At 34.5% G+C, this 20,134-nt stretch overlaps 1 protein-coding gene across 11 annotated transcripts in view; it reads right to left on the bottom strand.

Annotated features, from left to right (window-relative positions):
- Positions 1-20,134, bottom strand: part of DMD (dystrophin) — a 962,852-nt gene that overhangs the window by 164,692 nt on the left and 778,026 nt on the right. For all 11 annotated transcript variants that reach the window (XR_005555060.1, XM_039329649.1, XM_039329655.1 and 8 more), the window contains 3 exons: positions 17,830-17,950; positions 17,188-17,456; positions 8,420-8,566 (listed from right to left, as the gene is read on the bottom strand). Coding sequence is in view for 10 of the 11 variants with exons in the window: in XM_039329649.1 (XP_039185583.1) it covers positions 8,420-8,566; positions 17,188-17,456; positions 17,830-17,950 (537 nt within the window). In the remaining variant the exon portion in view is untranslated. The remainder of the gene's footprint in view (positions 1-8,419; positions 8,567-17,187; positions 17,457-17,829; positions 17,951-20,134) is intronic.

The following is a 20,134-nucleotide window of genomic DNA, read 5'->3' as shown; positions in this document are numbered from 1 at the left end:
TCCCACTGACTTTCTGGGAAAGCTGGCAGGGAAGGTTGTAAATGGCACAGGATAATTGGCAACCAATCGTAATGTAAATGGGTTGCCAAGCACTCACAATGCAATCATGTTGGGGTCCTGGGATGGCCAGAACTCCAAGCACAGTGTTGTTGTAATTAGGAATGATTGCTGTTTGACACTCCAAGGTTGCAAGTTGTGGACTGCCTGTGCTCCAATATTTCCAAAGCATATTTGGCTCAAATGAAATATTTCTTCATTTCTTTCCAGAAAATAGAATCTATTATTTCTCAAAACTGCTGCCTCTGTAGAGAAGCTGGCACAAGAGGTAGAAAGGAACAAAACCTCAATAAGTTGCTAACAATATTTAGTTGGAGATGAAGTCAAATATTAAACAATCATGACAGGTTCTGACAACCCTTGGAATTTATAGCAGAGAAAAGAGATGGCTCCTTTATTTATTCTTTGTTACAGGGGTTTTGAATCATTATGAAGACCAATGAAACAATCTATCATGGTTAGTAACAGAGACACCGCAAAAACAATATGGAACTTTAAATCAATGCACCCAGGTTTCCTTTTCTCTTGCCATAGGATAACCTTGTTATATTTTGCACAGCTGTCAATAGTCTAGACAAAAAAAACTGATATAACCAATTTGAACAACCATATTGTTATAAAAATCCATCTATTAGAAACATTTCTTGCATAAAGGACATAAGAGAGACTTGTGCTCGCTGTTAGACCAGAAAACTGACCAGAGATAAATCATCAATAAAATGTTGGTGGATTAAAGTAGAAACTGCAGGAAATAGGATTTGAAGAAACATGAAGTAATTTAGAAAAAAAAAGTGGAAGATTTGCAAAAGATTTTTGGAAAATCTACGCTGGAAACATAAAATAAAAAATATATTTATGCAGCATATGTAAGCATTCGAAATGCTATATTTTAGATCATAAGTTTCTTACTTCCCAATATTCTTTCAGAAATTTCACAAGTATTATTAAATTTTTATGACTGCCTACCTCAAATTCATAATTCTGGTGGCTAGCACTACTTAAAAATAAAATAAAAATACAACAAAATTACAGGTTTTGATTTAATATTTTAATAAATACTGTTTTGAATGAAATACTGTATTTATCTCTACTGTCTTATTTTATATTATACTTGTTATATTCTATTATAAAAATGACTTTGTACTTAAAGCAAAACAAATGGTAAATAGGATTTTTTTTCCTATAAGGAGTTTAGCTCAGTGTTTCTCATCCTTGGCATCTTTAAGATATGTGGATTTTGACTCTAGGAATTCTTCAGCCCAGTGGCTAGGGAATTCTGGAAGTTGAAGTTCACACTTCTTAAAGTTGCTAAGGTTGAAAAACACTAGTTTAGTCTTTTCATGCTTTGCCTGCTGTTCCCTAATAAAGTCATAACAAGACACTCATGATTTGCTCATCTGCTACCTCTGATCACTTCCAGATGGAAATAAGTACTGAAGCTCAGTTAATGTGTTGTAAATTGTGGATATCACAATTGGTAGCAACAGCTGGAAAAGAAATTTGTTCTCCGATCACTTTCTTAATAGCTTATTATAAAAGCTATACACTGCACTATTTGTAAATTTTCCTTGCAAAAATTACAAGTAGAAATTCTGCTCTCTGAGCTGTTCAAAATTTGCTTGGTTGCTGATTGAGTTCTTACTTAATTTGAACTGAAGCGAATGACAGTGTAAAATTAGTTATAATTCAGGTAACTTTCATTACCAAAAATCACTCCATCATGGGGGTCAGCACTCTGCTTATCATAAATTATCCCCCGAAGATTTGAAGTGAGGAAATTGCACTGTTAGTACAGTACTGACTTTTTCTTAATCGTAATTAACAGCAACAGTAAAAATTCTGGAAGGAGATAGGAAAATAAAAGTTTTTGAAGTTTAAATAAGAACTTTACTTATTTCAACATGTTTCTCATACTAGAAATAAAATAAGTTTCAACAGATAAATCTGCTTTTAAAATTTAGAGGAAAGGGAATCTAAGGTACAGGTAGTCCTCAACTTAGGGCAGGGGTAGGCAACCTTGGCTCTTTTATGACTTGTGGACTTCAACTCCCAGAATTCCTGAGCCAGCTGGCTCAGGAATTCTGGGAATTGAAGTCCACAAATCATAAAAGAGCCAAGGTTGCCTACCCCTGACTTAGGGCAACAACTGAGCTCAAAATTTCCATTGCTAAGCAAGACAGTTGTTAAGTGAGTTTAGCCCCATTTTATAACCTTTCTTGTCACAGTTGTTAAGTGAATCACTTGAGTGTTAATTTAGCAGCACGGTGGTTAAGTGAATCTGGCTTCCCCATTGACTTTGCTTGTCAGAAAGTGGCAAAAAGTGGTCACATCACCTGGGGAAACTGCAACTGTCATAAATATGAGCCAGTTGTCAAGTGCCCAAATTCTGATCATGTGACCGTGTGGATGCTGCAATGATCCTAAGTGTGACAGTCATAAGCCACTTTTTTTCAGGGCTGCTATTACTTTGAGGGGTCACTGAACAAATGGTTGTAAGTTGAGGACTGCCTATATAGAAGTCTGCTTTCTAGAATTAAAAAGTTCTCCTTGGTAATAATAGATTTTGTACATTGATAAGTTTACCCAAAAAGTGTCCTATTGATTGTATTCTTTGGGGGGAAAGTTATTTCTTCATGTTAATCAACTCCTTAGATCAGGGGTGTCAAACTGCTGGCCCATGGGCCAGACGTGTCATCAGGAAACCACACCCACCCCATTGCTGGCAATGGCGAAAAAGCTCTGATACGTTGCATGATGTCACATGATGTCACGAGTTTGACATGTCTGCCTTAGATTCTTGCCACCAATAAAATCAAACAAATCAAATCAATTACAATTTCTCCAATCAATCTGTGGTCAGTACCATGTTTTCTAGCATCCCTTCCTTCTCACATTAAAGAATTATGTTATACATGTATACACATGCATAAATCTTATGAGAAAATAAACTGATGTTTTAAGCCTCTGTTGTGGATGACCACAATATAGGATACTATACTTTGATATTTAGGATTATTATATAGTGAGATAACCGTCTAGATAAAACAAAAGAAATATAATGGAGAGGGAGATGTTAGCATATTGTGGCCATAGTAACTTGTCTCAGTGCATGTTAGCTATAGCATAGACACATAGATATTGCTTTGATGATTTTAACCTGCTTTGTTCCATTTTCATAGTTAAGTGGAGATTTTAACCTAGATTGCCTGGTCTGATATGTAAAGCCATTACATATTTAACATCATTTATGAAATAAACCACACTATATGCTAAAACATAAACCATGGTTTAGAAATGGTAAGGACCGAATTCACACAAAATGCTAAACCAAATCACATGTTATAATTATCATGTATCATGATACCGAGAGCCCTGTTTACATAACAGTCTTCATGAATAGGAGTAAACATATTGTGCAGACATGCACTCAGCAGTTGAGCAGAAGACGATGAGTGTTAATCCTAAACAGCTCTGAGCTTGTTGCAGGTTAACTAGTCTTACTTGATTAGCTGTGCTAGCTTAAATCATGTCATAGCAGATCAGAGTGAAAAAAATACTGCCAAGTAGAGCAAAGAGATACAAAGAACTGCTGTTTTCTAGCAATTAACACAGCACAATCTGCAGCACAGAAATCTTGGTAACTATAAGTGAGGTTATTTCCACTTAAAAAAGACAAATCAAATGATATAGCCTGCTTCCAAGGTCTGGCAGCACATAACATCTCTAAAACACTTTCTAAGTACAGATTCACCTACACCACCTATTCCTCATTGGCCAATAGGAAAATTAGAAAAACCCAGCGTTAGAGGCTGCTCACAAATAGACAGCCATTTGTCTGAAATGGTATAGTGTTTCCTGCCTGAGCAGAGGGTTGGACTAGATGAGCTCCAAGATCCCTTCCAACTACTACTACTACTACTACTACTACTTCTTCTTCTTCTTCTTCTTCTTCTTCTTCTTCTTCTTCTTCTTCTTCTTCTTCTTCTTCTTCTTCTTCTTCTTCTTCTTCTTCTTCTTCTTCTTCTTCTTCTTCTTCTTCTTCTTCTTCTTCTTCTTCTTCTTCTTCTTCTTCTTCTTCTTCTTCTTCTTCTTCTTCTTCTTCTTCTTCTTCTTCTTCTCCTTCTCCTTCTCCTTCTCCTTCTCCTTCTTCATCATTGCACAGTCAGCCAGATGTTAAGACTGGATTTGGCACTTTTGTCTATCGAGTTATTATGAACATGAGTATGTTTGTCTGCATGCATGGACTTCAGGTTTTCCTTACAAAACTATATCTATGGCACTGCTGGTGATTTGTTGCGACTGCAGTTCTTGTGGCTTTGCTTTGTATATGAAAATGATCCAGATTAATTCCCTGCTGAATCTGTTAGTTGCCTCTATGCCTCTGTTCTTCTATAGTCATTTGCCTTAGGATCTCAAGGGATGATACTTTTTATTCTATTTTATTCATTTTTTAGATTTAAGGATCTCTAAAAACTTTGTTTTCCTCTGCTGCTTGTGGCTGGTAGCCCTTAGAACTGATGGTTATAGGACACAAGTTTTGTGATCAATTCTGCTGCCATCTCATGCATATTTTGGATGTGCTTTAAAACTTTTTAAATACATTATTCCTCCTAATATTCCAGTCTCTATTTATAATGTGGGGTTTTTTTTAGGTCACAGGGATGTTTATCTATCATATTTAATTATGTCTATTCAGAATTCTTTGTCATTCTTTATTCATCCTTTGTATTGATAGTCAATGACTTATGATTGACTGCTTAGCAACCATTTAAAGTTATGACAGACTTTCCCTAGATTATTTATGACCTAGATTTAAATTTCTAACAGACAACCCTTTCCTTACAGTCACATCATCACATTTTAGGTGCTTGGCAACTGGCCCACATTTATGAATATTTGCAGGGTTCCACCTCATGTGATCCTGATTTGCAACATTTTTTTTCAGGAAAATGGCATTTACTTTCAGTTTCTGATAAAAAAAACACCCATAGCAAAAAATTGGTTTGCTTAACAATTGTGGCATTCGCTTAATAACCACTGAAAAAAGTCATAAAATCAGATGCAGTCACATGATGACCTACTTAATAACTGGAACATTGTGAATGCAATTATAGTTGTAAGTTGAGGACTACTGTACTAACTTGGATTTTTAAAAAAACCCACACTTCTGTGTTTCTTCTTTCTTGTAAAATTCTGGCAGTTATCAGAGGCCTAAGCAGACTACTCTTCCCAAAATTATTAAATGGATGACCCATTGATGAAGGCTGTGGCAATTCAGTTGGAAAGAGGGAAAATATGTCTATGTTTTATATTTATTTATGTAAATGACATTCTGTATTATGTGATTATGCAAAAAAAGCCATCAATAATGCAGCCCTACAGTATCTTAATGAGAAGATATCATCACTACCATGGTTCAAATCTTGACAAAAAAGGGATACTGCTAATTATGAATCGGTATACTGTATAAGCCTAAATATTATACTACTATAATATCGTATTGTTTTATACTTTTAACATTGTAAGTCTCTCAGAACCACCTTGTGGTTGAATGGGTGGCAAATAAATGTAATAATAATAAATACAATAAAAATATCATTATGGATTAACAATAAATCTCTTGCTAGCTTTAATGTGTACTATATGAAGATCACTATAATGAAATATAAACATAAGTTCTAAAAATATAGTTTGTAAAAAATGGTTTCAGGTTTGTACATCATATCCTCTCTGAATCAACAAAAAAGTATATAGGGGTTGCAAAAATTATAAATGCATCAAGAAATTTAATTGTTAATAATATCTTGAAAACCAGCAAAATGAAATGCTTTCTTTACATAAATAACAAACCTTGACAAACTTAAGGAATTCATTGCAGTAGAAGCAGACTAATAACTGATGTCAATTCTCATTCGAATAACTGACTAACTTGTCCCACTCATTTCCAGTCTTTAACCCATTATCATAGAAGCCAGCAATGGTTCTTTATATATATTGCTTCTTACAAACAAGTTCATTTCATATGGCGGCAACAGTTAGCTGTATGAAATTTCCAGTAGAGAGACAGTAGAGTTCTGGGTGCCAGATATCAAGGATGCCATCTTTAAAATAACATTTTACACTTGACTAGTTTGCCTAATAAAATATCATATTATATGGACTTATGTTCTGGTGATAGAAGTTTCTTTGTTAGTAAGTTATTGTTTTTCCTCTAAGAATTAAGGTTGTTGGATGTTGTGTAGGATTTCTACTGATAAAAGGAATCAAAAAGAATTATGTGCAATGCAGCCAAGAAGTGCTCTATAAAAGTTAAGTGATAGGAAGACTATATTAACCACATACGTTCAGCGTTATTTTCTGTCCTATTGAAAGTTGTAAGGGAATAGTGAAAATAACACCAGAATAGGTGAGTTGATTTTTTTTCATTGAAAAAAGTTAAATAAAAAATTGGTGCTTCAAGTAAAACAAAACAAAACAAAACAAAAAACCCACCTAGTCCTATCTCGGGAAATGATTTTTTTAAAAAAGCATCCAATGGCTGTCTTAACCTCAGTAAGCCTGAAGGCAGTTTTTAAAAATATACCATTGTAGGAGAGATGGATATTCTAACAACTCTTAGGGCCATAAATGGAGTACTGTAGGATGCTAGTTGTACCCCTTGGATTTAAGTGAATGAAATAAATTTGTTGATTTGCCAAATTTGTTGATTTGTCTGATAATAACTTAAATGATTGTAGACAGACTAAAGATAAAGTATTCAAATAACCCATGTAGAGAATACTTTCAATTTGTATTTGCATTTACGGGACAATGAGTAAGAATTCCTTATTGGTTTCTTCATAAATACCCTGACGTATTAGCCTTTTCCTTGAGATTTCTTCATTACATCAGCTCAATATTCTCTGATGGCACTAAATCCTCCTGAATTATTATAGTAAAGTTATAAATTTCCATTGCCAAAACTTTGGGAGATTGGTTGTACATTGTGACAGGTGTGACAGGCTCTATAGAGTGACAGGTGTATCTTAAACACATTCAAAATAAAAGGTAGCCATAAACAAATCTGTAATAAGCAGTCATCAGTAATGCTCTATTTTCCTTAGTTGTTTGGGGTATCAGTAGGAGAGATAGTTATACTAATAATGCTAATAGCATTTCTTGTAAAAGAATATGCTTCCAATGTCAGTATTGAGTGAATCGTTGCTTTTTGTACTATTTCTTGCTTGAGGGCTTCAGTGGGGCTTGTATAAGAGAGATCTATTTCAGATCAGATTCATTGTTGGATTGTTGCAGCCTGGAAACTGGGGATACCTGGTTCTGTAGCACAAATTATAAGCAGTGCTCATCTAGCTTTTTAATTACATACTTCTCTTCCAGTCTTGGCAGAACTAGGCCATAGAAGACATAATTCATATATTAACAAATTGAGATTAATAATCTCTTGCTATTATGTCAAAGAACAGATCAGATTCATACTGTAGAATCTTATGACATAAGATTCCACTGTAATTACTTTAATAATTTCAGAGTTAGTGATAATAAAGGAGGTTCTAAAAGCCAGATTAAACTAAATGGAGATATATCAAATGTCTTTAACACATATATCATGAAATAAATTTAACTAAGGGGGGAGAGTTTAATAACTATTTATGATTTGGCTACTGAATCAACACTAATTGAAACTGACCTCAGAGAAAGCCAAAAGAACTCAAAACTTTGCTGCCCAGCCCCAAACTCTATACTCCTCACATACAAGCAGGAGTAAAGCTGCAGACAAATTATATTATCCTGAAAGATTTAATTAGCCTTCAGAAAAACAATTATAGAGGTGTACATAGATATCCCACAACTAGAATACTACATAACATTCTCAATGATGTCAAATTTATTAGTGTAACTAAAGTCTTTAGAGTAATCATTATATTACCTAAGAGGGAGATAATGGTCACTGAACTTTCTGGACTCAGAGGACAACAAATAGGCCCTCCCTCCCATTGAAACAATAACTGCCTATTTCTGTTCTGCTTATATTAATTGGCAATTAAAAAGTTATCATATCTCAGTGGAATTATGGAAACCCAAAAATACTATTTTGACCAAGAGGGGAGTAATTTGAATAATGGTGCTAATCATCAACAATCTATTTTAATAATTAATAAATAATTAATAAATAAATTTTAAGTAATATTTGCCAAAGTAGAGTACTTTAGAAATATATTACATTTTTTGTTCTTAAAAAAATTCATGCATCTGTATAGCATGGATATAACTATTACTTTATTACTCATAAAATAAGTAATCTCCAAAATATCCAAATCATCATCCTGACAGTATTGATTGTTCTTAAGGAGTACATTATTACCTGCAGGAGTTTCCATCTTCCATTCAGGTCTTCTAGCCTGTTGAGCATATATGGAGAAAGTGGAATCTCAGATGAGGTAAACTGATGAGCTAAGCCATTAACATTGTTCATGTTCTCTTTAAGAGGAGCAATTTCTCCTTGGTAGACCTGTGTAAAGTAATGTAAAGTTAGGAGGCTATATAGATGAAATAAAAAAAACTTTATGCAAAACAAAATAAAATGAGGGGGTTTTGGTGCTTTCTGAGCTTGGTTGTTTTCTTGCAGAAGTTTCATTATCCAAATTGGGTAACATCATCAGTGCAAGAAAACAACCAAGCTCAGAGAACATCAAGAACACCTCATTCCAACCCCAAGTTACTAATATTCTCCTTTACTTGAAACCATAAAACCCTGTGCTTTCTGCAAATTAGGTTAGAATACACAGTCAGTTTTTGGACACAGAATACAAAAATATTTGTTGTATTCCTTTAGTACTACTACAGTACTCTAGTTCATAGCTCCACAAGAACCTCTGGATATTAGCTGTATAATAATTGTTGGTGTTGCTTCATTGGGTTAATATATTTTAATGGAAAGCCATCAAAAAGGGGCCACTTAAAGATATTGTAAGAGCTGTGAGAAGCCTTGCAACTCCTTAGGCTTCTGCAGATTTTAGGAGGATGCTTGGGAAGGGCAAACAAAGGTTCTATAAAGGTGTGTGTGTGTGTGTGTGTGTGTGTGTGTGTGTGTGTTTATGTCAATAGATTATAAAAGCAATTTTATAAATCACTGCCATTAACCTCATAAATTAGATTAAAGAAAAAAACTAAGAACTAATAAAAATATTTTTAATATCTTTCTCTTAGAGAAAGTTAAAGGCAATATATTCTGAAAAAGTTTTAAGCTGATTTCTAGATCTGAACAATTAGATTTACTATATTAATTTTCTTTAAGCAGAACAGCTACAACTTCATGTTCTAGACTGATTTTATTTTCACAAAGGGAATTTTTTTTGGACTAGACTTAAAACTCTTAATGAGATTTATTGCCTTTTTTAGGTATTCTCTCAGTATTTTATCCATTGAAATGCATTGATTCTCAGTCACCAGATATAGATGGTAGGCCAAACAAGTTCAAAATATTTAAAATGATGCATCGAGAGAATGGAAATTACAAAAAACTTCATATCATTCTAATTATCTTTACTGGGAGAGTGTATGAGTGTATGAGGAGTTCAGAATAACTAAACTGGCATTTCAGGATTATAGTATGTAGTGACCAAGCAAGCTAATTAGGCACATAATGAAATGAAAGCAGATAAATGAGAGAGAAAAGACATTTATGTCGGTAAGATGTGACCTGCAATTAGACTTTACGTTGCTGCAATCAACAGTGCTGAGGAAGATAACGAAATGCAGAACTTGAAAAGAAACAGGAGGAAATATATGGGTCTTACATTTATACTTCTGTATATCTAATCTTCCTTTGTAATGACAGGTTAATGCCAGCATCAGCTTAATGTCCCATATCAAACTTTTACTTGCTATGTTTCACTGAGATAGAAAGATAGATAAACATATTCTACTATTCATGACTGTAGTGTATGTAAGGCTCTGGACTTGAAAGAAAGGAAGTTTGGCTTGAACTTCTAAAGGAAAGGTGGAATATAAATTGAATAAACAAATAATTTAGATGAGACTTCGTATCATAATGAGTCAGGATCATTGCTCAGAATAAAAACATCTTAAGAATATTACAATAAAAGATTTTTATTGTAAGAATATTAATAAGAGTATTAATTTTATATTTATAAATATTTGAGCATAAAGTAAATGTTATTCTAAGTACTGTATATCAACATGAAGAATGGAAAAACCTTATGAAGTTATAAGACATCTCCAAAGCCCCTTTTTCATGTTTACCAGTCTAATTTATTTTCAAGCAAATGAACTAAGTCTTTGAGCATCTTATAAATGGATAGGATAAGAGACAATTGAGGCTAATGTTTAATGTTTAATCTTAATGTTTATGTTTATGTTTAATCTTAAAACCATAAGGGTTACACGGGTCCTTATCTGTTTTAACATAATTTATAAATTTTAAGTCTGTTTTGCATAAACCAAAACCTAAACTCTAGAAGTTACTCAGAATACTCTATACCACAGTAATCTAACTTTTACATAGAAAATGAAGCAAATTCTAACCATTATAACTAGGTGTGCAGTTAGCAAACTAGATTAGTCTGATAAAGTATGCTTTTAATCACCTCTCGTTATAAAGGTAATATTAAGTTCAGAAAATATCTCAAATATTTTAGAAATCTCTATCCAGATAGGTTACCATTTTTATAAGTTGTGCCTTCTGTCTCTCTTCAGTTAATTTTCACATTCTTTATTCCCCCATTTATCCCAACCCTATCTCCAAAATAACTCAGCATGTTTGCGTTTGTATTTGGAAAAGAATGGTATAATTTTGTGTCATTCACATATTGGCAAGAAATCATCATGGAGGAGAGTCTGAGAGTTTTCATAAAGTTGTTAGATAATATGGGATATTTGAGATACTGAATTTGACAAGATGGAACATTTGAAATACTAAAGCCAAAAGTTTTTTATTATGAAGATATTATTACTGTTTTTTTAAATACTGCCGTGTAAAAATATTCAATCACCTCTAAGCTCTTCTTCTATTACTAATCTATGCACTTTCATAACCCAAGAAACATACATCATTCCTGTTGATGCCATTAAGTTCCATTATACAGCTAAGAAGATTTTAACTCAATCTGTATCAAGCACAACATTCAAGTCATCAAGGAGATGAGTAATTTGAACAGTAAATTCTGGGGGAAATGTATTACAATAGGCTTTTCTGTGATCTTTATTCTCGTGTACCAGAATTCAATAGGCTTCTGTCTACGCAGATTGCTAAACTGCTCAGCTTTGCTGAGACACAGTAGCAGCAGAGACAAAAGATTTCTTCAATAGCATTGCTGTCACAGGCTAGTCTTTCAAATTAGGTTTTTTTTTTTTTTTGCTAACAGCACTCTAGTCCTTTTCACTTTTTTGCCAACAGCTTCTTTGAAAACCAGGCAGTTTGATTAACTGTACTCAGCAGGAAACACCATTAAAAGATGGTTGTTTCTATTGCACAGCCCATTTTCTATTTTATAGGTCAATCAGGATTTGACAGACTTGCTTGATGGTAGAAAGAACATCCCCAAAGCAGATCCATCAGCCTCCTGCAGTGGACTATCTGTACCAATCCATCACCTCTCCAGAATAGTTCTACCATCTGGAACACTAAAAGTACTCTGCACGAAGCACCTTTTCAGAAAGGTAGCATTATAATAGGCCAGTATAACTCTCCATTCCCCTCTATTCTCCAAAATTCTGCCTACAACTACATATGGCTAAAGCCAAGTAGGCCACTCTAATCAAACTAAATCATCACGCTTGCCTTAGCCAGAGTCCAAGATGATATTTTCCTAATTATGTACCTAGTACTCAGCAATTTTATTTTCAGTTCAGGAAACTGTCAGCAAGACTATTGACTCTCTCAGGGGAAAACAACCTTCTGCTCCATTTATTCTCATTCACTATTAATAAATTAACTTGTTCCTTTCACCATCTCTGCTTTGTCTTCTCTTGTTAAAAAGAAAATAACATCTCCACTCCAGAAGAAGAAACACAGAGAGACTCTTAATTTAGTTTTTTCTCTAAATTAAATTTTCCAATATGATGCAAGCTTTTGAAAATACTATTTGATGAACTTTTGAAAAGATTAAAAAGATACAAATAATTCTTAGAGGAGTATGACCCAGTTCGCCCAGTATGTTAGCAAAAGCTGGTTAAAATATTACTGATACTAAAAAACTCATATTTTGTCTTAGTATGTCTATACCACAGGTCGGCAACCTGCAGCTCCGGAGCCGCATGCGGCTCTTTGAGCCTTCCCCTGTGGCTCCCAGCCTCCTCTGCCTTTGCAGAGAGAGACAGAGACAGAGGCAATTGCACTTCCCTGCTTTTCTCTCTCTCTCTGTCTGTCTCTCTATGTGTGTGTGTGTTTATGTGTAAAAGAGAGTGCACTCACAGTGTTTTCCGAGGAGCTGAAAAGCTTACTGGGCGGAGCTCCTCCCTTTGCTGCATCTCTGCAGGAAGCAGGAAGCGCAGGAGAGAGCTAGCTAGCCCAGCTAGGCTGACTCAGGAATTCTGGGAGTTGAAGTCCATGAATCATAAAAGAGACGAGGTTGCCTACCCCTGAGCTTGCTGGACAACAGCTTGAAGCTTGCCAGGTGAGCAGCAGATAGGAGAGGGAGGGGGGAGAAAGAGAGAGAGAGGGAGGGAGGGAGAGAGGGAGAGAGAGAGAGAAATAGAGGGGGGAAGAGGAGTGGCAGAAAGAGAGAGAGAGAGAGAGAAAGAAATAGAGGGGGGAAGACCAAGGGCAGATAGGGAGGGAGAGAGACCCTTTTGACATCTAAAATGAAGATAAGACTGCATATATCCTTTTTTTACCTGTGTGTGTGTATATGTGTGTGTGTGTGTGTGTATGTATGTATGTATACACACACACGCACACACACACACATATACATACACACACACACACACACACAATAAAGGTAAAAAAGGATATATGTAGTGTTATCTTCATTTTAGATATCAAAAGGGTTTTGCGGCACCCGGTGTTTTGTTTTTGGTGGGAAACGGGTCCAAGTGGCTCTTTGAGTGTTTTGGGTTGCCTACCCCTGGTCTATACAAATATTCCATTAAAATCGGTGAAGTGTACTTATCAAAATGTAAAATTTAATTTTATGCTACATAAAATGTTGGGATTGCAAGCAAAAAGAAGAATTTATGAATTTGATTTAGTGGCTTAAAATCATGTAAATAATTCCAACAATATTCAGAGTTTGTCTTCCAGAAAATTAAAATAAGTTCAAGACAAAGATTTTTCTTGGAAAACAGGCATTTGATCTAGGATTATCTCTTTACAACTAAGGTAAAGCTTTTATCTCTTTTCTATCCCTTAAAAAAAACACTCCCTAAAATACTTTTGTTAATGTTTGTCATCCAATACAAGGATGTGTCACAAGCACAACAAAGAATTTTTCTCATTCTGTATATAATTCTATTCCTTGGAGACACATACTGTGAAGATGGGAAATAATTATATGAAATTAGTCCTTTTCTGGTTCAGAAGTGTATAATTCAAATAGTACCAGAATTTCACATAATTTGCTACTGGTTACCTCAGGTGGCATGTGATTTTTCAAAATTTGTCTCTTGCATTCTTTTCTTTTATCTTTCCGTAATATATTTCATTTACTTTGGTCTCAAAATAAGAAAAAATGTGCTTCTAAGATAGTGGCATGAGGGCAACAATATATTGGCTTTCAGGAAATTATAACTTGCATGGATAGAGTGACCAAGCTTAAGCCAAAAATAGGTTTTGATTGTCCTTGAAACATCTTGTCTAAAACTTGTGAAATGAATTAGTACATTTCTTACCATTAGCAGGGAATGGTGCATGTGATATAGCAGTGATGGTGAACCTTTTAGAGACCAAGTGCCCCAAAACTGCCTGCCCTACCCACTCCACCCCTGCCCGTGTTCTGTCCCCCCACCCTGCCCTCACTACGCCCCCGCCCCACTCACCCACAGGATTACCCACTCCCTCCACAGCCCACTGTAGCAGATCGCCCAGGTGGCCCAGCAGTGTCATAGCAGCCATCCCCTCTCCCCACGCCCTGCAGCATCATCTATGTGTGACGGGGCATGAGGGTGGAATCTTGTCCCTGGTGCCATGTGCTTGGCTGCGCTGCTCTGTGTGGGCCATGCCCATGGGTGACTCTCCTCTGGGGGAGGGCTGCTGGTGAGGAGGGGGCCATGGAGGGAGGCGGGGCTGGGGTGACGGCGCACGTGCCCACAGAGAGGGCTCCGAATGCTGTCTCTGGCATCCATGCCATAGGTTCGCCACCACTGTGATATAGCTACAACTGAGGTTGGTAATTTTTACTGTCTATATTGATAATATAAATAATATATATCTATATAGATATTTATATCTATATTGTTTACATGTAATTATGTTGTCTCTGAATTATTAAAAAGCATTATGTGATAGTCTCAGCTGACCAAAGTTATAGTGGGTAGCCAAGATATCTCTGGTCCCATTTTGTAATCACTATTAAATATAAAATATGGCTATTGGACTTTAAGAAGAGTATATGGCAAAAGGCATGAATTAATAAATATAATGAATGAAATAAACAAAATAGAATGTACCTGTGAAATTAAAAGAAAGAGGAAGGAGATCTGAATGAAAGTGGCTTGATTCTGCGGAGTTCATTTGATTAATATATGCATTAAATTTAAGGTTAAAGGTTTAAAACACATGCCATATTTATGAACTAGAGTTATCTGATTAAGTTATTGTAGTGCACATGACTCCATAAGTTATTGATAATTGCACGTTATAGTCCAGTGATATTCATTTGAAAAAAGAACCCTAAAATATTTCTTTCATATTCTTTCATATTAGATATAAAACATCATTTACTAACAGTAATAAAAGTAATACTTTAAAAAGTATTGATATGTTTAATATCAATAAACCTTGATATGTTTAATCTGATATATTCATATATTGGGTAGCTATTAAAGAAATAGTCATGCTAATATAGAAAATCAAAATGATTTCTTTGTTTATAAACAACTGCAATTTGTTGGTGGCAAAAGTCTCCAAAGAAATGTATCCATTTCTTCACCCTAATTCTATCATAAGGTATGTAAAGTGTAACTTGATCTTATGCATGAAGGATGTAAAATGTTGTAAAGAGTCAAAATACAAATGAAATAGATTAAAATCATTGCAGACCCATGAGCAAATCTCAGTGGAGAACAACCATAGGATCGTTGTCCTAGAAATCTCCCATATCCACATGAACCAATGTGTTCTTATCAACCTTGAACTCAGTCAAACCTTTCTGATATCTTCAAAACTCACATAGACAAAATTGGCATATAAATATTCTGTTACTAGCATATGTTTCATAAGGCTTCAGATCTGTGTTCTATAGTGGCAAAAGAAGAAAGAGTTCCAGACACCTAATACATAGTACTGATTTCACTGTGTTCACTTTGACAGAAAAAAACTGACCTGAACTATTTTTTCAAAATGGAAAATATAGATTCTAGCTTGTTGAAAAAGAACTGTTTTTTATGGATGAACTAAACTAATGATTTTCCTTATTCTAGCCATACTAACCAACATAATTCAATACAGCAGGTTATTTTTTGCTTTAGTAATGCATCCTGAAACATAATTCAGCTATCAACTGCATGTAAATTGCTAAAAACCATATTTCCATGATGCACTCTAATAAAGAGAAATGAACGTTTTGAAGACTTGTGATGACTTTAGCCACATATTGTTGCAAAAGGATGCAAAGAGACGAGAGTGGAAAATGGAAAAGGAATACATTGACAAAGTAAAGGCATGGCTAAAACAAAAAGATAAAGGGATTAACCATGAGGAATGTTGATAGCAACCAAGAAATTGGAAAAAAATAGGTCACAAAGAACAGAAGCGGGAGTGGGGGTGGGGAGAGAGAGAGAGAGAGAGAGAGAGCGAGAGAGAGAGAGAGAGAGAGAGAGAGAGAGAGAGAGAGAGAGAACAAGGTCAGAAAAATAAATTAAATTAGAAGTAGGACCTTCCAGACGTCCAAACTTTTTCATCCCACTTTTCTCTTAAGGAGATATAAAACATCTTCACATGACAACCCATATCAAGGACTATCTAAATAGTTCATTCCATCTCAGAGATAGGATGGCTAATCTGTTCATAAAAGAATGGCCAAGAAGTGATAGAATGAAAGCCTGAATGAAAGTCATGCCCATTCATTGCAGCAGATGCCACTCAGACTTCTAGAGACCACAAAACTATTGTTAAAATGATTTAATTTCTATTCAGGATGAAAAATATTTAATTTAAGAAATGTCTAATGAAAAATAATTTAATTTTTGATGAAAAAATTATTTAATTTATATTCAGGATAAAAAATGGACAAGAGGGTGATCAGCAGCAAGGAAAATGGACGGCTAACAGTGGCCATGAGTGCACTATTGCAAGAATTGAAGGATCAGGATAGGGATAGAATAGATCAGGGATGTCAAACTGCCGGCCTGCTAGCTGGCCGCATCATCCGGAAGCCATGCCCACCCCATTGCCGGCAATGGCAAAACCATCCTGATAGGTTGCGCGATGTCATGTGACATTGCAAGTTTGACATGTCTGGAATAGATCATCAAGGAGAATATCTATATGGCTGCTGAGAGTCATCAATTACTTGGTGACAATAATCAATCAATCAGTCAATCAATTAATGTAAATAGTATAGATATGAAAGCATGTTCTTGCACCCTAGGAAGTGGATAATTAGCCACAAAGTAACTATAATTTTGCTGACATTTTTCCATAATGTATATATAAAAAATAAATTTGATTACATTAACAATAAATAGACAAATAAAGTTTCCTAAAAATGCATAACTAAAATAATTTGACATATAAAACTGAATGCCTTTGGAATTTCTCACTAGCCTACATTTTAAGGCACAACTAAATTTAAAGATAGCAGTAATATATTTTTAGTTATATGTTATCTTAATATTCATTGTGATTAATTAACATCACAGTGAATTCTCTCTTTGTGTTGAAGGGGGAGCTACAGCAGAATGTTAAGTGTATCTTAATGGAAACAGCACTGAACAGAAATATCATTTTACCTTCAGTTTTTCAAGATGATCCTGCAGTGAGTCAATGAGCAAATCCCCAACTGGCTGCCAAGACTCTTTGACAGTTTCTGCCTGACTCAGTTTTAGATCAAAATCATCCATTGCCTCATGAAGCTCTTGTAGTCTTTCAAGGGCTTCATCAATCTTTTTTTGCCAGTCGGCGGATTGTAGGTTCAGTTTATCCCATTCTGTTTTAACCTCATCTGCCTGCTTCTTTAGGAGTCGAGTCACATTCTGGGCTCTTTCACCTGGAGACAGCTCTAAAAGTGAAGCACATAGATAACATAAATAAAATTTAAAAACAAAATCTCAATTTTTTTATTATTAAGAGGCAAAAATATTCAAGTGTTATATCTGTGGCACTAGCTCAAATTGAGTAGTTTCATGGGGTTATATCAACAGCATTAAGTCCACTGAGTAGCATCATTACTGTTGAAACAATATTAGATTAGAATATGCAAAGACGGTATGCTCATAAATCTGCAAACTGATTACTGTTTACATTCTGAGTGTTCTTATTCTTGTCATATTAAACTTGCAAATATTTAGAGAGTCCAATAAGAATGGATAGATTTTTTTTTAGCCACTGCTGCTGCTTCTTCCGGCAGGTTATTATTACACTCTAGCAATTACCTTTCGGCTCCTGGTAAAACTTCTCCAGTCCTTCCAAAGGCTTCTCAGATATGAACATTCGGGCTGTTTCAAGTGCATTCAAGACAACAGGGTCTTTCATTTTTAATTCCCTCTTAAAGGCCTACAAAAGGAAACAATAAAAATATAAACTGACATTTAAGTTGCTTTTATAGCCTGACTATATATTTTCCTTTTTTTCACTGAATGAAAAAGCAAAGAAAGGTAAAATGTTTTCATGTTCTTTTTAGTAAATGAAAAGTAAATAAATAAATTGCAAGATACTTTGGTCAAATACACCCTTCCTGAAGACAGTAATTCCTGTTCTGGATTCAATCTTATCTGGCATATTGTATTCAATTACCTAAACTTTTTACTAAAACCCCTTCAAAATAATAGTTCTCACTCCCTGGTCAAAGCATTTACTACAAGATAAATATCTGATAGACTTTCTTAAAACTTCTGGATTATTATTATTATTATCATTGTTGTTGTTGTTGTTGTTGTTGTTATTATTATTATTATTATTATTATTATGTTATACTTTTCTTCAATATTCCATGTTTTTCTGCTTCCTTGACTAAGTCTTCCCCAATGGCTAGGATCAGGTCATGGATAACTGATGCTCCTTGTATTTCCTTTCATCTTCTGGAGGAGAACACTATCAGAAATTCTTTGGAAAAATCCTGCTTGGCAGAATTTTTTCCCAGTATAAGTGCCTCAATATTACTTCGTCATTCCCTTTGAAAAAACTTTTTGCCATTGAAAAGTATGTTCTGGTTGACTGGTTGGACAATAGTATTGCTTTTATTTGCTGCCCCACATATTTTAATCCACAGCTCCCCACTGCATCATCAATATTGGATATTTTTACACACAGTACACACTTCTCTAACTTTTCCATTTGCAATTGCTTCTTTTAATTTTTAAATTTCCTATATTTCAGTCATAGAGTCATCCCAGTGGAGGAAATTTACTGAAGTCCACTATGATGTGTCCATGTATTTTTCCTGTTTTGAGGCTGATATTTTTTGCTAGAGGTAATAAAATAGAGTTATAAGTTTCACTTCAGAATCTTACTGTTATTTGTACAAATAAGACAAGGCAGTATAACAAATTAAATACAGGGCAAATAGGGATTACTGTAGCCATTTTGGTACACATAAAACAAAATATTGTCAAATTCCATGGTATGTGATTAATCAATTTTATTTTCTATTATGATATACTTAATATATGCAAAATAAATATAACATGACCTATTTTACTGTGCTGTTCAATATTCACAAAAAGTATATGAAATATTGGAAATCATACTAATTTATATTGGATAAGAACCCAAATATCTACATAAAATAAGTTTCTCCATGGAAAGAAATCCAGGAAATTCCTATTGAAACTATTTTGGGATGAGAACTGAAAGAAATGTAGTTTAATAATATGTATAATAATCAGTATTGGATTAGGGTTGTGGACACATGGTCATGTGCAATATAGCTGCAAGAATCATTTGATAATTTTGGACAAAATGCATATTTAATTTTCCTTTAAAAATCTAGAATGTTACACTTTTTTTCTTCTTCAATATGCCTGCTATTTCTGCTTCCCTGACTAAGTCTTTCCAATGGCTAAGATCAAATTATAGATAATTGATACTCTTGTATTTAACCTAATTTATCTCATAAGATTTCTGTGAAAATAAAATTGAAACAGCTCTTGAGAAGACTAACTGATTTCTAAAGGACCCGATATTTTAGCACTATTATCATGCAAAACAATAAAATATATCTATAGGGTAGCATGCAGATTGTTTTGGTAAGAAAATGTACTAGAAAGAGGAGGAGGAATCCTGAAAAGTATAAATAAATTATCTGTCAAAGATAATTTTAAAGTAGGTCTTGTTTACCACCCTTTTTTTTTAAACCAAGACTTCCTGAGAAATAGACAGGATGATCTAAATATCAAACTGACTTTTGTTCTTTTTTCTTCCACAGGGAACCAATGTGTCTAACAAGACAAGTTTTATATTCTGTTACAAATGTGCTACGCATATGGAAAAGGTTTTCTAAATGCATCCATGAAGAGACTAGCTTTGATAGTTAACTGGAACAGGAATTGTAACCAAAGAACATGAGTCCTTGTGGAAGAGACAGAGATGAGAAACATGGTCAAAACGGTTAAGAAATCAGACTTTACAATTGCTTCTGAAATCACACATTCCATCGTATACTTTTATTCTCAGAAGCTTTATAAACCACAAATGCTATGTTTCGACAATCCAACTCTTTACATACTTTTCAAAGTTTGC

Source organism: Crotalus tigris, unplaced genomic scaffold (genome assembly GCF_016545835.1).
Source record: "Crotalus tigris isolate CLP2741 ecotype Arizona unplaced genomic scaffold, ASM1654583v1 scf7180000024401.5802323, whole genome shotgun sequence".
Lineage (NCBI taxonomy): Eukaryota > Metazoa > Chordata > Lepidosauria > Squamata > Viperidae > Crotalus > Crotalus tigris.
This window is presented reverse-complemented; position numbering and strand designations above follow the sequence as displayed.